The 18341-nt window shown below is 49.6% G+C and overlaps 1 protein-coding gene across 1 annotated transcript in view; it reads right to left on the bottom strand.

The window, feature by feature from the left end:
* Positions 1 to 18341, bottom strand: part of KIAA2012 (KIAA2012 ortholog) — a 125962-nt gene that overhangs the window by 46865 nt on the left and 60756 nt on the right. Inside the window, exon 11 of the mRNA XM_062196846.1 lies at positions 7698 to 7774. Coding sequence (XP_062052830.1) covers positions 7698 to 7774 — 77 coding nt within the window. The remainder of the gene's footprint in view (positions 1 to 7697; positions 7775 to 18341) is intronic.

The following is an 18341-nucleotide window of genomic DNA, read 5'->3' as shown; positions in this document are numbered from 1 at the left end:
TAATTAAAACATTCCCCTTTCAGGAAATAATGCTGAAATTGTCTTGCGAGGTTTGTTTTCTTAAATGATTAAAATAATCATTTAGTTATTTAGCTGAAAGGCAGAGAAAGAGAGAGAGAGAGAGAGAGAAATTGAGAGAGAAAGACCAGTCTTCCTCTGGTTCACTCCCCAAATGTCCACAACAGCCAGGGCTATGCCAGGCCCAAACCAGCAACAGGAACTCAGTCCAGGCCTCCAACATGGGTGGCAGGGACCCAGGTACCTGAGCCATCACCTGCTGTCTCCCAGAGTGTGCATGAGCAGGGAGGTGGAATAGGGAGTGGAGCCAGGACTGAACCCAGGCACTCTGGTATGGGATGCAGGCATTGCCTGGGGCATCAATCGCCATGCCAAAGGTCTGCCCTTCCAGGGAGTTCTGAGGTAGACAAAGAGATCCCCTGGGCAGAGATGAATCAGAAGATAAAGTTTGCTTAGATTGTCAAAGAGTCTTTGAATCAAGTTCCATCACCAAAGCTGTGTACAGGAGCCGGGGCGGGGGTGGGGGGTGGGGGGAGCGGAGGCGGTGGCAGGCACCAGCCCGGCACTAGAGGAAGCTTGTGCCTTGCTAAGAATGAGAGCTGGCTTTAGAACCGAGACACCAAGAAAGGCCGAGGAGCAAAGAAAAGGTAATTCTCCCAGGCCTCTGTGAGAGGCCCAATCTTAGTTATCAGCTTCACAAAACCTCCCAGAAGGATGCCAGGGTCGGCGGCAGGTCTGCACACAGCCCAGAGATTCTCCAGAGCAGGAAATCAAATCATGGTGCCCATGGCTTGGATTTGAACTAAGTGGGTCCCCCAGGGGCTCATGGGCTGGGGGTGTGGCCCAGTGCGGTGATGTTGGAAGGCAGCGGAAGCTTTAAGAGGTCAGGCCTTGAGGGGCTCAGAGGAATTAACACGGGTCTGGCAGAGGGAGTTCACTCTTGGGAGAGGAAGTTACATAAAAGACTAAGCCTGGCCCTGGCTTTCGACCTCACCTTGTGCACTCCTCGGCATGTACCCCTTTTGTCCTGGAACCCTCTCCTGAGGCCAGACTGATGGGCTGCCCAATCCTGGAGTTTCAGCTTCCCAAACCATGAGCTAGAAAAGCCTCTTTTCTTTATAAAAACTCTAATCCTTGGGTGTTCTGTTACACTCACAGCAGAGAAACGTCTATGACAACCAGGATAGAAAGTACCTTTACACTCCGTGGGTGGTCAAATGTCAGCCTACTCCCATGCCACCGTCAAGTGTTATCTCTCAGCCTGACTTAGAGGATGACGGGTATCTTCTACCCAGGACACGGATCTTAATAGCAATGAGAGATTTTTTGATCGATTGTTTTTGAGTGACTACCATGTGCCAAGAATTAATTGTGCTAGATACAAGGTATACAAATGTGAATGAGGCAGAATAAGAAAAAAAGCCCTCAGCTTGTCCAAACCTAGTAGCTTGTTCTCTTAGACAATAGTCAAAAAGTTAAATTAAGGCAGGACTTGGAATAACCTAGGACATTGAAGCAAAAAGATTTTTTTTAAAGAAGTATTTATTTATTTGAAAGTTAGAGTTACACACAGAGAGAAGGAGAGGCAGAGAGTAAGAGAGGTCTTCCATCTGCTGCTTCACTCCCCAATTAGCTGCTACAGCCAGAGCTGCGCTGATCTGAAGCCAGGAGCCAGGAGCTTCTTCTGGGTCTCCCACGTGGGTGCAGGGGCCCAAGGACTTGGGCCATCTTCCACTGCTTTCCCAAGCCATAGCAGAGAGCTAGATTGGAAGTGGAGCAGCCAGGACATGAACCGGTGCCCATATGGGCTGCTGGCACTGCAGGTAGTGGCTTTACTGGCTACGCCACAGCGCTGGCCCCAGCAAAAGATTGTTTGTACCCTTGCACACAAGAATATGTGTCTGCAGGTTTTTTTTTTTTTTTTTTTTTTTTTTTTTTACTGAGAGAGGAAGGCTGACAGGGATATGAACGCCATCTGTGAAACCATCAAGGAACAGATGGGGTAAACACAGGTTTATTCAACCTCAATCCCAGCGTGCTAGAATTACAGACTACTCTTTGAAATCCAAAGAGAGTCTATTTAGGAAACACAAGATTGTGTATGAATTTCTACTGCCGTAAACTCATGACACCTGACCTCATGAGATAGCATAGGATGAGACAGAAGAGGCTTTGTGAAATGGGCAAAATGGACAGGACTCCAATTTAACAGGAGTTTTAGGACACCGCTGAAGCTCGAATCCCCACAAAGCCACAAAACAGAACCCAAGATAAAGCCGCGTGGCAAAGGATGTGTACTCTCCCTCACTTGGAAGTAGATTGAACAAAGGGAAAGCATTAACAAGGTGGGAACCGGTGAGATGCTTTCTTCCTTGTTTTAAACAAGGAGGTGCAAAGGTCCCTGGGAAATTTAATTAAGAATTGAGTTTGCTTTTTGATGCTTTTTACTGACAGCTGCACAGACCACTGGGCTCCAGGCTACCCTGGTCCGAAGCTTACACAGATGGATCTGGAGGCACCAGATAACTTCATAGGTGGGCAGTCAAACTTTGTAGAAAAAGCAGCATAAAATGTTAAAAAAAAAAAAAAAAATTGAGAGCCTTACCAGGTGAATACTGATGGCCTGATTCGACAGCCTAGCAAAAACCCAATCAATGAAAACAGTAGTCAGCTTAACAAAACCATGGTGCTAGGATTTGAGCTCTGTTGAGCTTGCATACTGTATGCTTGCTACAGACCCATATACTGTGATTTCTACATCTTTTTAAGCCAGACTTCAATTAAACCCAGCTCTTCTCAGGATCCAGCCTTCCTTCTTACAGGGAGCATTTAGAAAAAAGGCAACCCAATGGGGAAAAAAAAATAAAATTCAACCCAACGCGTCCCTAATTTCTCATAAAGATGATTGCACTTTTTGTTTTCTTACAGTTTTTTTTTACATAGTTGGAGTCATAATTGACTTATTTTGCTTTCCACTTTTAAATGTTAAATCCATGGTTCTCAACAAGGGGTAATTTTGCTCCTCTGGGGACATTTAACAAGGTCCAGAAGCATTTTTGATGGTTGCAGCTAGGGGTGGCACCGAGTCAGGGACAGCCAGGGACACTGCTCTACTTCCCACAATGCACTGGAAAGCTCCTCCAAAGCCAAAGAACACCTGGGCCCGAATGTCAGCGGTGTGGAGATTAAGAAACCCTGTGTTTGATCGTTAGTTTAAAATGAGTTTCCACTGTAAAACTTGTTCTCAAGCAGTTTTTTTGGTGCGTGTGTAAATTGCTGAAATCTTTACTTAGTATAGAGTTGGTCTTCTGTGCATAAAGTTAATTGAAAATGAATTTTAATGGAGAATGGGACAGGGAATGGGAGAGGGAGGAGGAGATGGGGTGATAGTGGGGGTGGGAGGGGATATAGTGGGAAGAATCACTATATTCCTAAAGATGTACTTATGAAATTTGTACTCATTAAATAAAAGGTTTATTTGGGAAAAAATAAAAGTAAAAAAAAAAAAAGAGTTGCTAGTGGGGTCGTTGCTGTGGTGTAGTGGGTGGAGTGGCCTGCAGCGCTTGGCATCACATATGGGCGCCGGTTCTAGTCCCAGCTGCTCTATTTCTGATCCAGCTCTCTGCTGTGGCCTGGAAAAGCCGTGGAAGATGGCCCAAGTCCTTGGGCCCCTGCAACCTATGTGGGAGACCTGGAGGAAGCTCCAGGCTCTTGGCTTCAGATCAGCCATCTGGGGCCAAGTTGCGGCCATCTGGGGAGTGAGCCAGCTTGGCGATGGAGGACTGACCTCTCTCTCTCTGCCTCTCTGTAACTCTGCTTTTCAAATACATATTTAAATAAAAAATGAGTTTCTAGTATGAACACTCACCCTTTTAAAGGGTTGAATCAAACCCCCTTGTTGAGAGGGGTCTGTTGGCTCTGAGGTCAGACTCCTAGGCTGTTTCTAATTTCCCCTACTATAGATAATGCTGCAATGGACATCTTCACTCACGTTTTCTCTGCTCCATTATTTCCTTAGGGTAAGTTCCCAGAAGTCAGAAATATGGAATCAATGCGTGTGGGTACATCTTCACGTTTCATTACAACTCACAGGTCATATCAGCATCTTGCTCAACAAATGTGGTGCAGTGGGTTAAAGCCCCAGCCTGCAGCGCTGGCATCCCATATGGACGCCGGTTCGAGTCCTGGTTGCTCCATCCAGCTCCCTGCTAATGCGCCTGGGAAAGCAGAGGAAAGCAGCAGGAGATGGCCCAAGTCCTTGTGCTCCTGCACCCATGTGGGAGACTCAGAAAAAGCTCCTGGTTTCTGGCTTCGGATTGACCCAGCTCCAGCCATTGCAGCCATTTGGGGAGGGAACCAGCAGATGGAAGACCCCCCTCGTTCTGTCTCTACATCTCTCTGTAAGTCTCTTTCACATAAAGAAAACAAATCTTAGAAAGAAAAAAAAAGAAAGAAAAGAAAAGAAAAACAAATGGGTTGCACCAAATTACCATCTGCCAGAAGTGAAAGTGTCCTAGTTTTACCCAAACCTTGGCAGCACTGGGTGTTACCATTAAAAACCGTGGGAGGAGGCACGAATCTCAAGTATAAAAATAGTATCTCTAGTTTGTCTCAATAGGCATTTAAATTGCTACGCAGGATGAGCCATTTTGCCATATTTGTTTTCCCATATTATTTTTTGATTTGAATTGCTTATGTCGTTTGCTTATTTTTCTAACTGGTTCTCCATGTTTGCATTTTAAAATGGAATGTAACCTTTACTGCACACACGTAGTAGTATTGTTGAAGGCAATGCAGTCACTTTTTGTTTTGGTTTTCTCTCTCCCGGCATGGCAGCGCTAATGCTTCCTTCTGGAATTTTCGTTTACCCCTTCAGTACTGCCGGGCACGGTCACTTTCTCTCCCCTGCGGCCTCCACACACGGAGAGGGAAAGCTTCTGGGGCCATTCGTGTCGGTGACCCAAGTGGGAGCAAGACTCCGCTCTGAAGCCATCCCGGGAACGAAGCTCCTTTAATCAAACGAAGGGCCTGAGGAGGAGCCGCAAGGCTGCAAGGGAAACGGATCCGCAGAACCCCGAATGCGGCGAGGAGTTTGAAAGACCCGCATTCAAGAAAGGGCACGGTACCTCCAGGACTCGCGAGCTGCCGGGGCTCCACGTGCAGCTATTAATATGCAAAAAATGCCTTCATAAATACTTGATTCTGGTCACAGTGGGGAGGCAGCGCATTTGAAAGAGGAAATGGGAGCTTGGAGTTGAAACATGTCTGCTTGGCTCCTTTGGCTTTTTTCATTGCTCTTTTCATCTCCACATTTCCCTTGTAGCTTTCCTCCCCCGCCTCCCCTCCCCACCCCTCGCCCCTCCGACTGCAGCCCCTCTTCCAAACTCCGGGGAAGTTGCTGATTCAGTTGTTGCTCGCACTTCGCTTGACGGATTTCCCTGGGCAGCGGCCCGCATCCCCGGCTCAGGCGTGGAGGGGCTGCCCAGGGGAGCTCCAGCCGGCAGCTCGCCACCCGCGCGCTGGGGATCCGAGCGCCGGCTCCACGCTCGCCCACGGCCGCCGCCGGGAGACCGAGCCGCAGTTTCCGATCCCACCAGCAGGGGGCACCCGGAGGCGGCCTGCAGAGCTGGGCAACTCCATGGCCCCAGCCTTGTAGGCTCAACCCCCTGCCAGGGATCCTTTTCCAGTTCCAGGCCTGTGACTTCTGAAAGGGTGCTGATACCGAAATACTCCACCTTTGGGATTTCCGCCCCTCAGCGGGCACTGTGATTAAAAATAAAACGAAGACTTTTTTCCGCCCCCTGTGGCTGAGCTCAGGGAGGCTGGGGCGGAGGAGTGGGGAGGGTCCACGGTGGGCAGCATCTTCGCCTGCTGCAGACTGGGGCGGCCCTGGGGACAGCGACCTGCCGCCTTCGCCAGTGGCCCATTAAGGTAGGAACTGAATGAAGTCTGTTGGGCAGAAATTTGTTTCTAAATCCTTTCCAGATGCTCTGTAGTAAACATGAAATTAGTCATTTACGTGGAGTAGGTTGAGGAAGTAGTTAAGATGGAGGCCAGTGATTAATCTAATAAAGGGCCATTAGCCTGCAGAAGCCAACGGGGTGAGGCAGGCCAGGAAGACGCCGGTCGCAGCCCGCCCAGCCCGCTGTCTCTGGGTTGGTGGCCCGTGGTGGCCTCTCTTTGCCCATCTAGGGCTTCTCTGGCCTCTTTCTGAAGGAATTCGGACTGCCCAGCTGGTTCCGGTGGGCACGAGGCCACGGCAGGTGGGCTTGCCACAGCCTCGCAGGGAAAAGCCGTGTTTAGGGTCTGGGGACCCTAGGCTTTGGGGACCTCATCTGGCGTGGCTGAGCCTCTTTTTCACCCCAGCTGACGCCAGGTCCCCCAGAGCTGTGTGTATCTGGGGTGTGGGAGGCATTGGCGAGGCCATTGTCCTCGGCAGCGGGGAGGGGAGGGGAGCTCAGGTGTGGAGCACCTCACAGGGGGCCTGAGCCGTCCCCAGGAGGGGGGGGGTCCCCCTGCAGAACCCAGCTCAGGCACACAGATGAAAACAAACTCAGGAGAAAGCCCGGCTGTGGCAGGAAATCGGAGAGGAGGGTGATGGGGAGATGATGGCGCCGGAGGCTAGCACGCAGCAAGGAGAGAGACCCCAGAGCCCCCTGGAGCTGCGTGTGCCGCTTCTGCCTCAGGTTTTCTGAGACTCCGGTTTAGGCTCCAGGAAGTCCCGAGTGGGTTTTCTAAAGAGAATCTGAAGACAGGCTCAGCCTCAAAGCTTCCAATGAAGTAACAAACTTATCAATATTTGTGAACACAAGTCTTTGAACCACTAACCCACCCAGATGAAGCGTTTTCCTCCCTTTCCAGGATTATCCTTGGATTTCTCTTCTTGACTGCTAATTTTCTCTCCCCTTTGGGAATGGAAGCCGGGGCTCCCTGAGTTTCTGTGTCACCTTATCTTTTTCTGACCTGATTTCTGACTTCTGCAAAAGTCCGGGAAAGTCGGACGATACAATATCCCTCTCTTACCTGCATCTTGCTTTTTGTGGTTTCAGTTACCCAAGGAAAATTCCAGAACTAATGCACATGTTTGAAACTGTGTGCCATTTTGAGTGGCCTGATAAAATCTCACGCTGCCCAGTATGACCCCACTTCAGGGTGAAAATCATCCCTCTGTCCGGCGGGTCTGCTCTGTATACTCCACCTGCCCGTTAGTCTTTCAGTGGCCGTCTCGGTTATCTGGTCCCCTGTCAAGGTATCGCACTGCTTGTGTTCTAGTAATCCTTATGTTACTTCACAATGGCCCCAGAGTGCACGCGGAGTGATGCTGGCAATTTGTTCATGCCAAAGAGAAGACTTAAAGTGCTTTCTCTAAGTGAAAAGTACACATGTCTAAGGAAAGATAGTCCATATAGCCCTGGGTGCTATCCATGGCTTTAGGCATTCCCTGAGGGCCTTGCAACACATCCTGCATAGATAAGGAAACTATCCTGCATGGATAAGGGAACTACGGTGAGGTAGGAGTTGGGTTCTGACATCCCAGGTCTAACAGCAAAGGAGCCACTGTGATGTCCTCTGCTTGCCTCACTTCACTGTTAGGCTAACAAGGCCCAGGGAAGTCTGAGCAAAGGTCCCACCTAGGGTCACACAGTAAGCTTCACGCTCGTTCACAGCCAGCACTGTACCTGCTCCTCTGTCGTCTGGGTCAAAGGTGAGGTTTCAACAAGATCCACGTGAAGACTAGTTCTGGATTCAGTGTTTGCTGTGGTGAAAAATGAGAGAGAAGACGGATCAAGGCTGTCAGATCTAGGTCTCATGAATGTTTATCTATATCATATACACACACGGCTAGTATATATGTACATAAGATTATAAGCACGTCCACACTGGTGGCACTCACATGGACTCACCGAGAGATAGCCATCTCTAGGTGCAGTCTAAGGAGCACGTTAAATAGGCTACCCCGATCTTATGCTCAGGTTATAGCTTTCTTGTTTTGGTTGCTCTTGAAAAGAAACAGTAAATTCTTTGTGCTATTAAAATTCATATACAGCTGAAATTAAAAAGGAAATATTGATGGAGGAAAACCTGCTGATGCTGGCGAATATGAATTTTGTATGTTCGCTCTCCACTGAAGTAGGAAAATGCTTCTGCCACCTTCCAGATAGAGAGATCACAGACTCGCCTTTCCCCTTGTAATGTGGAGGGGCAGCAGGAGCGGCAGAAACATGACACAGAGGCTGAGGCCAAGGCGGGGCTAGGGGAAGGGATGCACAGGGGCCAGGCACCTGCGCCATGTGGACCGGACATGATGTCGGCGTGTGCCCAGGCTGCGGTCGGTCGGTGTCATGACTATTTCCTGCGGGCGTGGAAGCTGAGGCCGATAAGGTCGAACAACTCACCGACGCTGTACAACCAGGGAGGTTTTGAGTCCAAGATGTGTAAAAGGATGGGATTTATTTCATCTTCCTCCCGCCTCCCCAAGAAATTAATGTTTATAAAGGAAAGCTGATTTGAGGACTAGATTTAGTGAAGCTCATGGCTCTACTGACAAGGGTTTTGGTCCCTGCTAGAGGACCAGCGTCCAACAAGCTGTTCTGCCCCTAGCCGGTACTTGCAAGTAGCTCTAGTGAGAGCCCGTGACCGTCTGGGACTCCGCGTCTGGGTCTCTTTGACCTGAAGCCTCGTGGGCTGACCTTCCCTTCCCTGGTGTTTCTCAGCTGTCTTCTTTGAAAACGCCCTCTGCCTCGCTATAATGTATTTCTTTTTTAACTCAGCTTGGGGGACACCGAGGCCCGGTTTCCCGCCCTTGGCTCAATGCAAGCCCAGGACCCAGAACCCAGACATCCTGCCTGAGTCTCCTCCTCTCTCCTCCACAACGCATTCTCTCCTGTTGGCTTCACTCGAACTTGCCACATCACAGCTGCTTGGCCACGGTCCCTCTTCCGGACAGATCTAGCCAAGCAGAACTGTGTTGCGATGTGGTTCACTTCACTGTGGCTTGGAAGGAACCACCCTTAGAAAGGAAACTTATAAATTCTAATGCATAAGGAAACTTCTTGCGACACCGGGAGAATGAATCAGTCAGCCAGAGTTCAAGAAATATAAACACGTTTTTAGATAGGAGACTGAAAAATCACTTAGGACTTCTCCATCTCTTGGGTCAAGACCTTGGTAATTTACTGAGGTCCAAGTTGTCAAAGAGGAGACAGAACTCAAACTGCATTCCTGGGCGATAAAGCAATGGGGGTGGTGAAACTTCCTCTTGGAACAATATGGCAGGATCTACCCTGGTATCAAGTCAGAGAAACCGACTGACCCATCAACCAACCCCGGCAACTGGCTGGGACCACAGGGCCCGGTTCCTTTTCATCTTTCAGGAGCTGGTGTGCGCAGTCACAGATTACAGACTGCTCAACTTCCAGGCATGCCTGAAAGTAGGAGTTCAGGGTCCCTCCGTGATGAACACTTCTGCCACGAGAGAGATAAACAGAAAACACATTCCTGCCCTGGCTGCCCACCGTCAGGCCCAAGCAGATTCTGCGTGCTAGCATTAATCTAACGGCAGGCTTTTAGCGAGGAGATAGCGTTCCCACCAGATAACCAGGCAGCTCCAGAGATGACCCTTCCGAGACGGGGGTCTCGTCCTAACCCTTGCCTGCCTTCTCCACACCATGGGCGGCCTCACCAGACACTCACTGCTGGAAAAGCATCTGATTCCGGCATGGAAGACAGCCCCTTCAACTTCCTGCCCCTGGAGTCTGGGGTGACTATATTTAATCCCCAAGTTGGACTTGTGTGTTGCGGTTTTTTTTTTTTTTTTTTTTTTTTACTTTTTGACAGGCAGAGTGGACAGTGAGAGAGAGGCAGAGAGAAAGGTCTTCCTTCCGTTGGTTCACCCAGCAATGGCCGCTGCGGCTGGCCCACTGTGCTGATCCGAAGCCAGGAGCCAGGTGCTTCTCCTGGTCTCCCATGCGGGTGCAGGGCCCAAGCACTTGGGCCATCCTCCACTGCACTCCCGGGCCACAGGAGAGAGCTGGACTGGAAGAGGAGCAACCGGGACAGAATCCGGCGCCCCGACCGGGACTAGAACCCAGGGAGCCGGCGCTGCAGGTGGAGGATTAGCCTATTGAGCCGCAGCATCGACCATGTGTTGTGTTTTGAGTCTGTTTAGAGCCAAGATGGCCTTCGGTACTGTCAGTATCAAATTCTTGGGACCAGATTTAAGTAAAATGGTCATATTATTCCTATGGTTTCAGAATACTTAGGTGCTTTGGTATTGGGTACTCTGCAGGCCTCCTCTGGTGTCCCAATACCTAATTCCAGTGGGTCACCTTATCAGGCCAGGTGGGCCACCTGGCTCTTTCCTGGACACTTGGCAGGCCTTAGGAAAGAACATCAGGTCTGCAGGCTCCAGGTGGCCAATTTGGTTACGAGGAGAGGAGGTCCATGGCAGAAGCTCCTTTAAATCAGTCTCCTTAGGGTCTTCTCCACACATACCATTTCCGAGCCACGAGCACTCTCGGATTGCTGTTATTCTCTTATGGAAATTCCCCATAACTTGCAGTGGTCCGTCTTTGGGGAGGGGGACATATCTGTCATCAGACAGAGCTCAGAAAGCACTATTGCTTTCTCTCAGCTGTGCACACGGATCTGCCTCCAGCAGAAAGCAACAGGAGACAGCCTAAATGTCAGCCTTGGTCCCTGCATGGTTTTGTTTTGGGTCATAAATGGAAAATACAAATGCAAATGCCATATTTAAAAAAAAAATCTTTCCAGTATAAACTTAGCTATAAAAGGAAGGATAATTCTAGTCCTGCTGACCTTTTCTTAAGGATATCTAAAAATATTTTATTTTATATGATGTGATTCAAGACACCTCTGACCTGTAGAGTGTTTGCAGGGTTCTAATAAATTTTGAGTCTGCCTGTTTAATGCAGATGACCAAGAGCCAAGATGGCCTTTGGTACTGTCAGTATCAAATTCTTGGGACCAGATTTAAGACCCTGTTTATGCTACACATTTTCCCTTGAAATCTTCCTGGAGGAGTAGGAGGCTGAGATGGGCATATCAAACAGCTGCTGGGGACTTGGGAAACGCCTCCAGGTTAACACATATCCCTGGGAGCTCCAGTTAAGGAGGACGTAGATGCTTCTAGAACATGTGAGTCAATCTGAACTTAAATAAGGAAATGTCTAGTAAATGCATTGTTTTTCTTCCAGTTTGAAATAATGGTCTTTTCAGATGAAGACTAGCTTGGTCTCAAGGGTCTGGCTTGAGCATGGGAACACCAACTCCTCTCAAAAGTTATAAGTCACTTTTTATGAAGAGGCCTGAAGGTACGTGGGCAGTTAACCAAGCCCCAAATGGAAGCCAAGCCAGATGATAGAATTTGTTTTGTTGTGAGGCAACAGACTATCGACTGCATGACAATCCGTCAATCTTGATTCAGGACAGGATTAAAGACCTATGGAGGAGAAAGGCGTTTTGGTTTGATTCCTGGCTCCAGCTCCTGACATCAGCTTCTGCCAATGCATCCCCTGGGAGACATGGTGCTGGCTCCTGTAATTAGGTTCCTGCCGCCCACAGGAGTGGGAGACGGGATTGTGTTCCTGGCTCCAGGCTGTGGCCTTGGCCTTGTCCCGGGAATTTGGGCAGTGAAGCAGCCAGCAGATGGGTGTATGCTCTGTCTCTGCCTGTCTTCCTGCCTCTCAGATTAAAACAAAGAAAAAAAAACCACAAAAAACTGGTGGTGAGAGTTGACACCCTTAACCTTATCTGAAACAAACCAGAACAAAAAGGCTGCAGGTGGATGTACCTGCAGAGCAGTCAGCCAGCCCAATTCACACAATGGTCTCAGTTCTCTAGAAAATAATGTTCTTGGTCACCAGCTCTCAAACAAATACAGACCTCTGATCTTCCAGTCTCTGGCCTTACCTCCTGCAACCCACGCTCTACATAGCTGGGGGGCTCATTCCCCACCATCAAGGTCTGGAGCCCAGGGCCATGGGATCAATTCTGGAGTTGCACCTGCCCATGGCTCCTCAGGATCTGGCTTGTGCCTGCTTCAGGAGCAGCGTTTCTCACCTGCTCCTGTACATGACCTTGGGGTCCCGCCAGGACAAGTGGTTTGCAATCCTCCTGTGCTGTTGTGCTCTCGAATCCCACATGGTTCCTCCCGCTGCAGCACCCGTTCTCCACTTGACTCTTGCCTACGTTTGAAAGTACTTCAACGAGTTCGTGGAACATGAAAGTAAAAGATAAGTTTATTCTGGTGCAAAAAATTTTGAAACTTATGCATACAATGGGGCCTCCAAAAAGTATATGGCAAATGGGTATTATGCATGGATTTCAAAAGTGTTTACACCAAAGTAAACTTATCTTTTAATTCTATTTTCCATGAACTCTTTGAAGTTGCCTTGAATAATCCTCAGATACTCTGTGTAAGTGTGCTTCCCTTCCAAAAGCTTTCTCAGCTTCCAGACTAAACTCATTCATAGCTCTCAACGCATCGCGCCACCTTGGACGACTTAAGGCATAGACTGTCTCTCCTGACCGTGTTCCTGTGCTCAGCACAGGACTGGTCACTATGTGATGGTCCACTGGTGTCTGCTGAATGAATGAGTGAACAGTCCCTGTGCTCTGTATAACAGACTCACTCATTCTTCCCATGGAACAGTTTCTGATTCTGGTATTTACACTAACTTTCTAATGGAGAGCTGGGAGGAAGCTAAGGCAACAGCAAAATTCTTAAGGCCACAGGGAGACGTGTGAAAGAAGTAAGAGAGAGAGAAACTAAGAGGAAGAAACATCTCATAACTCTGTTTTTCAATGAGAAGATAACACAAACATCTAAAGGGTATTGATGTAGAGAACAGCATTGATGGATCACTCATTATGGAATTACAACTTTCGCTCACTCTGACAGAGGAAAAGCTAATGTTCCAAAGTTTATTATAGGTTGAGAAATACGAGTGACACACAACCACCCCCCCCCCCCCCCAGGAAATCCATGATAGCGTTAAGACGCTTCGCTGCGTGGTTCCCAGAGCCCTGCACGTGAAGGATGCAGTGAGCTGTCGGCTCCGGCTACTAGGAAGGGACGCAGCCGGACGACCTCAAGAATCTTTGCATCTGTGACTACCATGCAGCTGGAGGGGCCAGATACGAGGGCGGTTCTTCAGATTCTTCATGAGACTATCAATGCAGGGAAAGCCACTTATAAAACTATTTTTTTTTTTTTCTGCACAGACTCATCAGACTGTTACCCACTTTCTCGTACTTCTCTCTTTGGTCCTAGCAGTTGACTGTCTTTCTAGGGCCATTTAAAAGTTTCTTTTTGACTTCGTGACTTTGTGAAATGACGAACTATATGTGTTCCTGATCCTATTGTTTTCACATAATTCAAACTGATCTTCAGATCCACACATACCCAAAATCTACCATCGAAATACTTTTTGGAATCCTGTCACTTTTACATGAAAATATCCATTAAAGCCAACGGACCAACAAGAAAACAGAGCTGTAAAAGCTGTATGGCTTATTACAATGAATTGATGTTTTAAAAACATTTTATTTCTTTATTTATTTTTATTTATTTGGAAGACAGAGAGACAAACAGAGTTCTCTCTCCTGCTGGTTCACTTCCCAAATATTTGCAACAGCCAGGGCTGAGCCAGGCCAAAGCCAGGAGCCAGGAACTCAGTCCAGGTCTCCCAGAGGGGTGGCTACTTGAGCCTTCATCTGGTGCCTCTCCAGGTGTGCATCAGCAGGAAGCTGGCATTGGAAGCAGAGCTGGGACTTGAACCCAGGTACTCTGATATGGCATGCAGACCTTACAGGTAATGTCTTGAGCACAGCACCAAATGCCTGCTCCAAGAGATGTCTTCGATTGCTCTTTGCACTTAATTTGAGGAGACATCAGGTATTTTCAGAGTGGTATTATATTCATTTCCTTAAAAACAAATGGAGTAGGGGACAGCGTTGTGGCATAGCAGGTAAAACTTCTGCCTGTGATGCCAGCATCCCAAATGGGCACCAGTTTGAGTCCTGGCTGCTCCACTTCTGATCCAGCTCCCTGCTAGTGTACCTGGGGAAGCAGTGGAGGATGGCCCAAGTGCTTGGGGCCCTGCACCCATGTGGGAGACCTGGAAGGAGTTCCTGGCTCCTGGCTTTGGTCTGGCCCAGCTCCAGCTGTTGCAGCTATTTGGGGAGTGAATCAGCGGATGGAAGATCTCTCTCACTACCCCTCCCTTCCTCTTTGTAACTCTGCCTTTCAAATAAATAAGTAAATCCTAAAAAAAAATGGGGGATGTTAATCCAAGGCAGATGTAAAAAATTTTTTTTTTGTTAAGGATGTTGAGCAAATCAAGGGAACAAATAAGATTCCTATGTTCTAAGCCCTCAAAGAGGCACCCTGTGCTGTATAGGGGCTGTCATCAGAATGCATTTTCCTGCAGAGATTATGATGTGCATGGTGATTAGGCTCCTAAGTGAACCTGGAAAAAAGTCCTATTTAACCCATGCAGCAGCTGGGTTCTGTCAGTGGTCGGATACTCAAGGAACACTGACAGTGGGTGTGTAGCGGCAGCACTGTCTCCCATGCTAGTGATGCTAAGTGGGTCCCTGCCCTCAGAAAGCTTGCAGTCTAGTTGGGGAGAAAAGTCTAGACAATTGTGTGAGATGGGTGCTGTGATGGAATCCGCATGGGTGCTGTGTGTGCAGGTGGAGGGACCTGTCACCTTATCAGCAGTGGGGGGCGGGGGGAGAGGACACCAGAAAACCCACCGGGAGGGAGTCCGGCTCGGGAGCTGCATTGGAAGCTAGAGGCACTCAGGATCCTCCGATGCCTGTCCCCAGAGAAGCAGCAAGGAAGACCACACACATTTCCCTGGTCACCAAAGACTGATTTCAGGAGAGGGAGAAAGTCCACAGGTCATCCTCCGCCCCCGGTCTGAAGCGGAAGCAGCCACGTGTGTGGGTGCAGATGAGCCACGAAGTCCCCCCACTCCAGTGTCTGGGTCTTCCTACGGACGGGAAGTGGGCTCGACAGGGAATCTTGTAAAAGTTTTATTTATTCATTTGGGAGGGAGAATGGGTGGCTGGGGGAGGGTGCAGAGAGAGAGAGAGGGAGAGAGAGAGGGAGAGAGAGAGGGAGAGAAAGAGATCTTCCACCTACTTAACTCCCCAAATGCCAACAACAGTCCTGGCCAGGGACCAGCAACTCCATCCAGGTCTCCCAGTGGATGGCAGAGGTCCAACTACTTGAGCCATCACCTGCTGCCTCCCAGGATTTGCATTAACAGGAAGCTGGAATTGGGGTCACAGCCAGGACTTGAACCCTGGAAGAAGCTCCTGGCTCCTGGCTTTGGATCAGCCCAGCCTGGGTGGTTGCAGCCACTTGGGAAGTGAACCAGTAGATGGAAGATCTCTCTCTGTCTCTCCCTTTCTCCCTCTGTAATTCTGCCTTTCAAATAAATAAATAAATGAATCTTTAAAAAAAAAAAAAAAGAAAAGAAAATGAACACATATACCTGAGGGTCTCTTCTACATCATTTCTAGTTTGTGGCAGCGCAGGCTGAGCTGTGCACAACTCTAGGGGGCAGTGTCCACCTCATTGTCACGGACCCTGTGCAGTGTGTTAACGTAAAACCTGCAGAACCCACAGGGCAACACGGTGGCCTTCCTGGGCCAGCATAAGCAGTTGGTCCAAGCTGACTTTTTTTTTTTTAAAGATTTATTAGCCGGTGCAGCAGCTCAATAGGCTAATCCTCCGTCTGCAGTGCCGGCACACCAGGTTCTAGTCCTGGTCGGGGTGCCGGATTCTGTCCCGGTTGCCCCTCTTCCAGGCCAGCTCTCTGCTGTGGCCTGGGAGTGCAGTGGAGGATGGCCAAGTGCTTGAGCCCTGCACCTGCATGGGAGACCAGGAGAAGCACCTGGCTCCTGGCTTCGGATCAGTGCGGTGCGCCGGCCCCAGCGGGCTGGCCACGGAGGCCATTAGAGGGTGAACCAATGGCAAAGGAAGACCTTTCTCTCTGTCTCTCTCTCTCTCACTGTCCACTCTGCCTGTCAAAAAAAAAAAGATTTATTTATTTATCTGAAAGAGTTACACACAGAGAGAAGGAGAGGCAAAGAGAGAGAGAGAGAGAGAGAGAGAGAGAGAGAGAGAGAGAGATGTCTTCCATCCACTGGTTCTCCCCCAATTAGCTGCAATGGCTGGAGCTGCACCAATCCGAAACCAGGAGCTTCTTCCATGTCTCCCATGTAGGTGCAGGGGCCCAAGGACTCGGGCCTTCTACTGGTGTCCCAGGCCATAGCAGAGAGCTGGATTGGAAGAGGAGCAGCCGAGACTCGAACTGGCACCCATGTGGGATGCCGGCCCTGCAGGTGGCGGCTTTATCTGCTATGCCACAGCACAGGCCCCCAAGCTTTCCTTTCTTCCCTAGGACTCAGCACACAGGGCTGCCTGTGAGTCACTGCCCACAGCAACACATTCCCCAGGCTTTCCAAGAAGTCAGTCCTCTCCACTTGCTGGTGCGTTTGGGAGGTCCAGGTATGAGGTAATATACTCATGGGTCAAATGATAGCAAGAAGAAGAGGTGATTTTTTTTTAGGGGCAAAGCTTATCTTTTAGGAGGGACTGAATACTAAACCCTTGCCCCGCCTTGGCTGATACCTGAATCGACAGATTCACGTGCTGAAAAGCAATAGAAGATTTTATCTGAGGGTGTGAAACAGCCTTTTAAAACCCCGTTTTCCCTTAACCCCAGTGAGGGGAGTGCACGAGATGGAGGCCTCCACGCTGAAGCCTCCCAGGGAGCCGGGTGGTTCTGTAGACACCGTAATGGAGGGAGGAGGGCTGATGCAGGATTTAAATATCATTTCTATCCAAGATGCTTAAAGGTGAAACCCCGCAGGGCCGTGCGGGGAAAATCCTGCCAGCAGAACTCGCCACAGAGCCAGAGCACCAAACAGTTAATGTTTGACACCCGCTGAGAGGAGACGCCCAGATCTGAACAGCAGATGTGCTTCATGCACAGGGCCCTGGTGCGGCAGCCAGTGGCGGGCGGGGGGTGGGGGGCAGACAGCGCCAGGAGCCCCAGGCTCCAGCTGGGGGTGCGCTGGGCCGGGGGAGCCAGGAGGGACTCTAACCCATCTGATTGCAGCCAAAAGACAGAGAGACGTTTTGTGCGTGTGATCTGTTAGAGTCACCTGGCTGAGAATTCTTTGCCTAGCTGGCCCAGTCAGTCAAAGTGAAACTGACTTGAAACAACGCTGTTGTTAGGCAAAGAGGATGACAGGGCTGAGCGACAGGTAAGGGGGAGGGACGAGATAACGCGCACTCTGCTGAGTGGGTCCTAAAGGAAGAAGGAGCATTTTTAAAAACGTTTATTTATGTGAAAGGGTGACAGAGAGAGACAGAGACAGATGGAGATCTTCTATCCACTGGCTCACTCCCCAAATGCTCACGACAGCTAGGACTGGGCGGGGATGAAGCTAGGAGTCAGGGACTCCATTCGGGTCTCTTATGTGGGTGATAGGGACCCAGGTACTTGGGCCACTGTCTGCTGTCTCCCAGGAGCCAGGTGGTCTCCCATGTGGGTGCAGGGGCCCAAGCACTTGGGTCATCCTCCACTGCTCTCTGGGGCCACAGCAGAGAGCTGGACTGGAAGAGGAGCAACCGGGACTAGAACCCAGTGCCCATGTGGGATGCCGGCGCCGCAGGTGGAGGATTATCCTAGTGCGCCATGGCACAGGCCCTGCAAGAACAGTTGTTAAAGCGGGATTCAGGGAGAGGGAGAGGAGATTATCAAGGAAGTGATAACAGGGGCCAGGTCACACAGGATGCAAGAAAACTCGGAAACACTCGGAAAACTCGGAAAACAAACACTGATTTGTTTGTTTTTGCTCCACTGTCTCAATAGCGGTAACAAATATACTAGAGAAGTGGCCGAAAACGAAGGGCCTGCCTCTTGGTGGGTGGCGTGCAGGCATGCATACACCCGCGCACACGCACATACACACACACACACCACCCCAGCAGCTGCGCGTGCACACACACACAGAGGCAACAGCGCGTGCACAGGCATTGGCGCGCACCCCGCTCACGGGCGAGCCAGCCAACCTGGGATTCTGAGAACCAACACTGGAGAGAGAAAAAGCCATAATTCGTGTTAATTGTTGACCCCACCGTTCAAGAATAGATGCTCTGGAGAATGGAAAATGAGAACAAGCATTAATTATTGAGTAGGGACCTTGGAGACAGACGCTCTGGATTAAAAGGAGAGAGATAAATTGCATAATGAATGTTAATTTTCCCTCAAAGAATT

This window comes from Lepus europaeus, chromosome 1 (genome assembly GCF_033115175.1).
Source record: "Lepus europaeus isolate LE1 chromosome 1, mLepTim1.pri, whole genome shotgun sequence".
NCBI lineage: Eukaryota > Metazoa > Chordata > Mammalia > Lagomorpha > Leporidae > Lepus > Lepus europaeus.
Note: the sequence above shows the minus strand (reverse complement) of the source record. Positions and strands in the feature narration are given on the sequence as shown.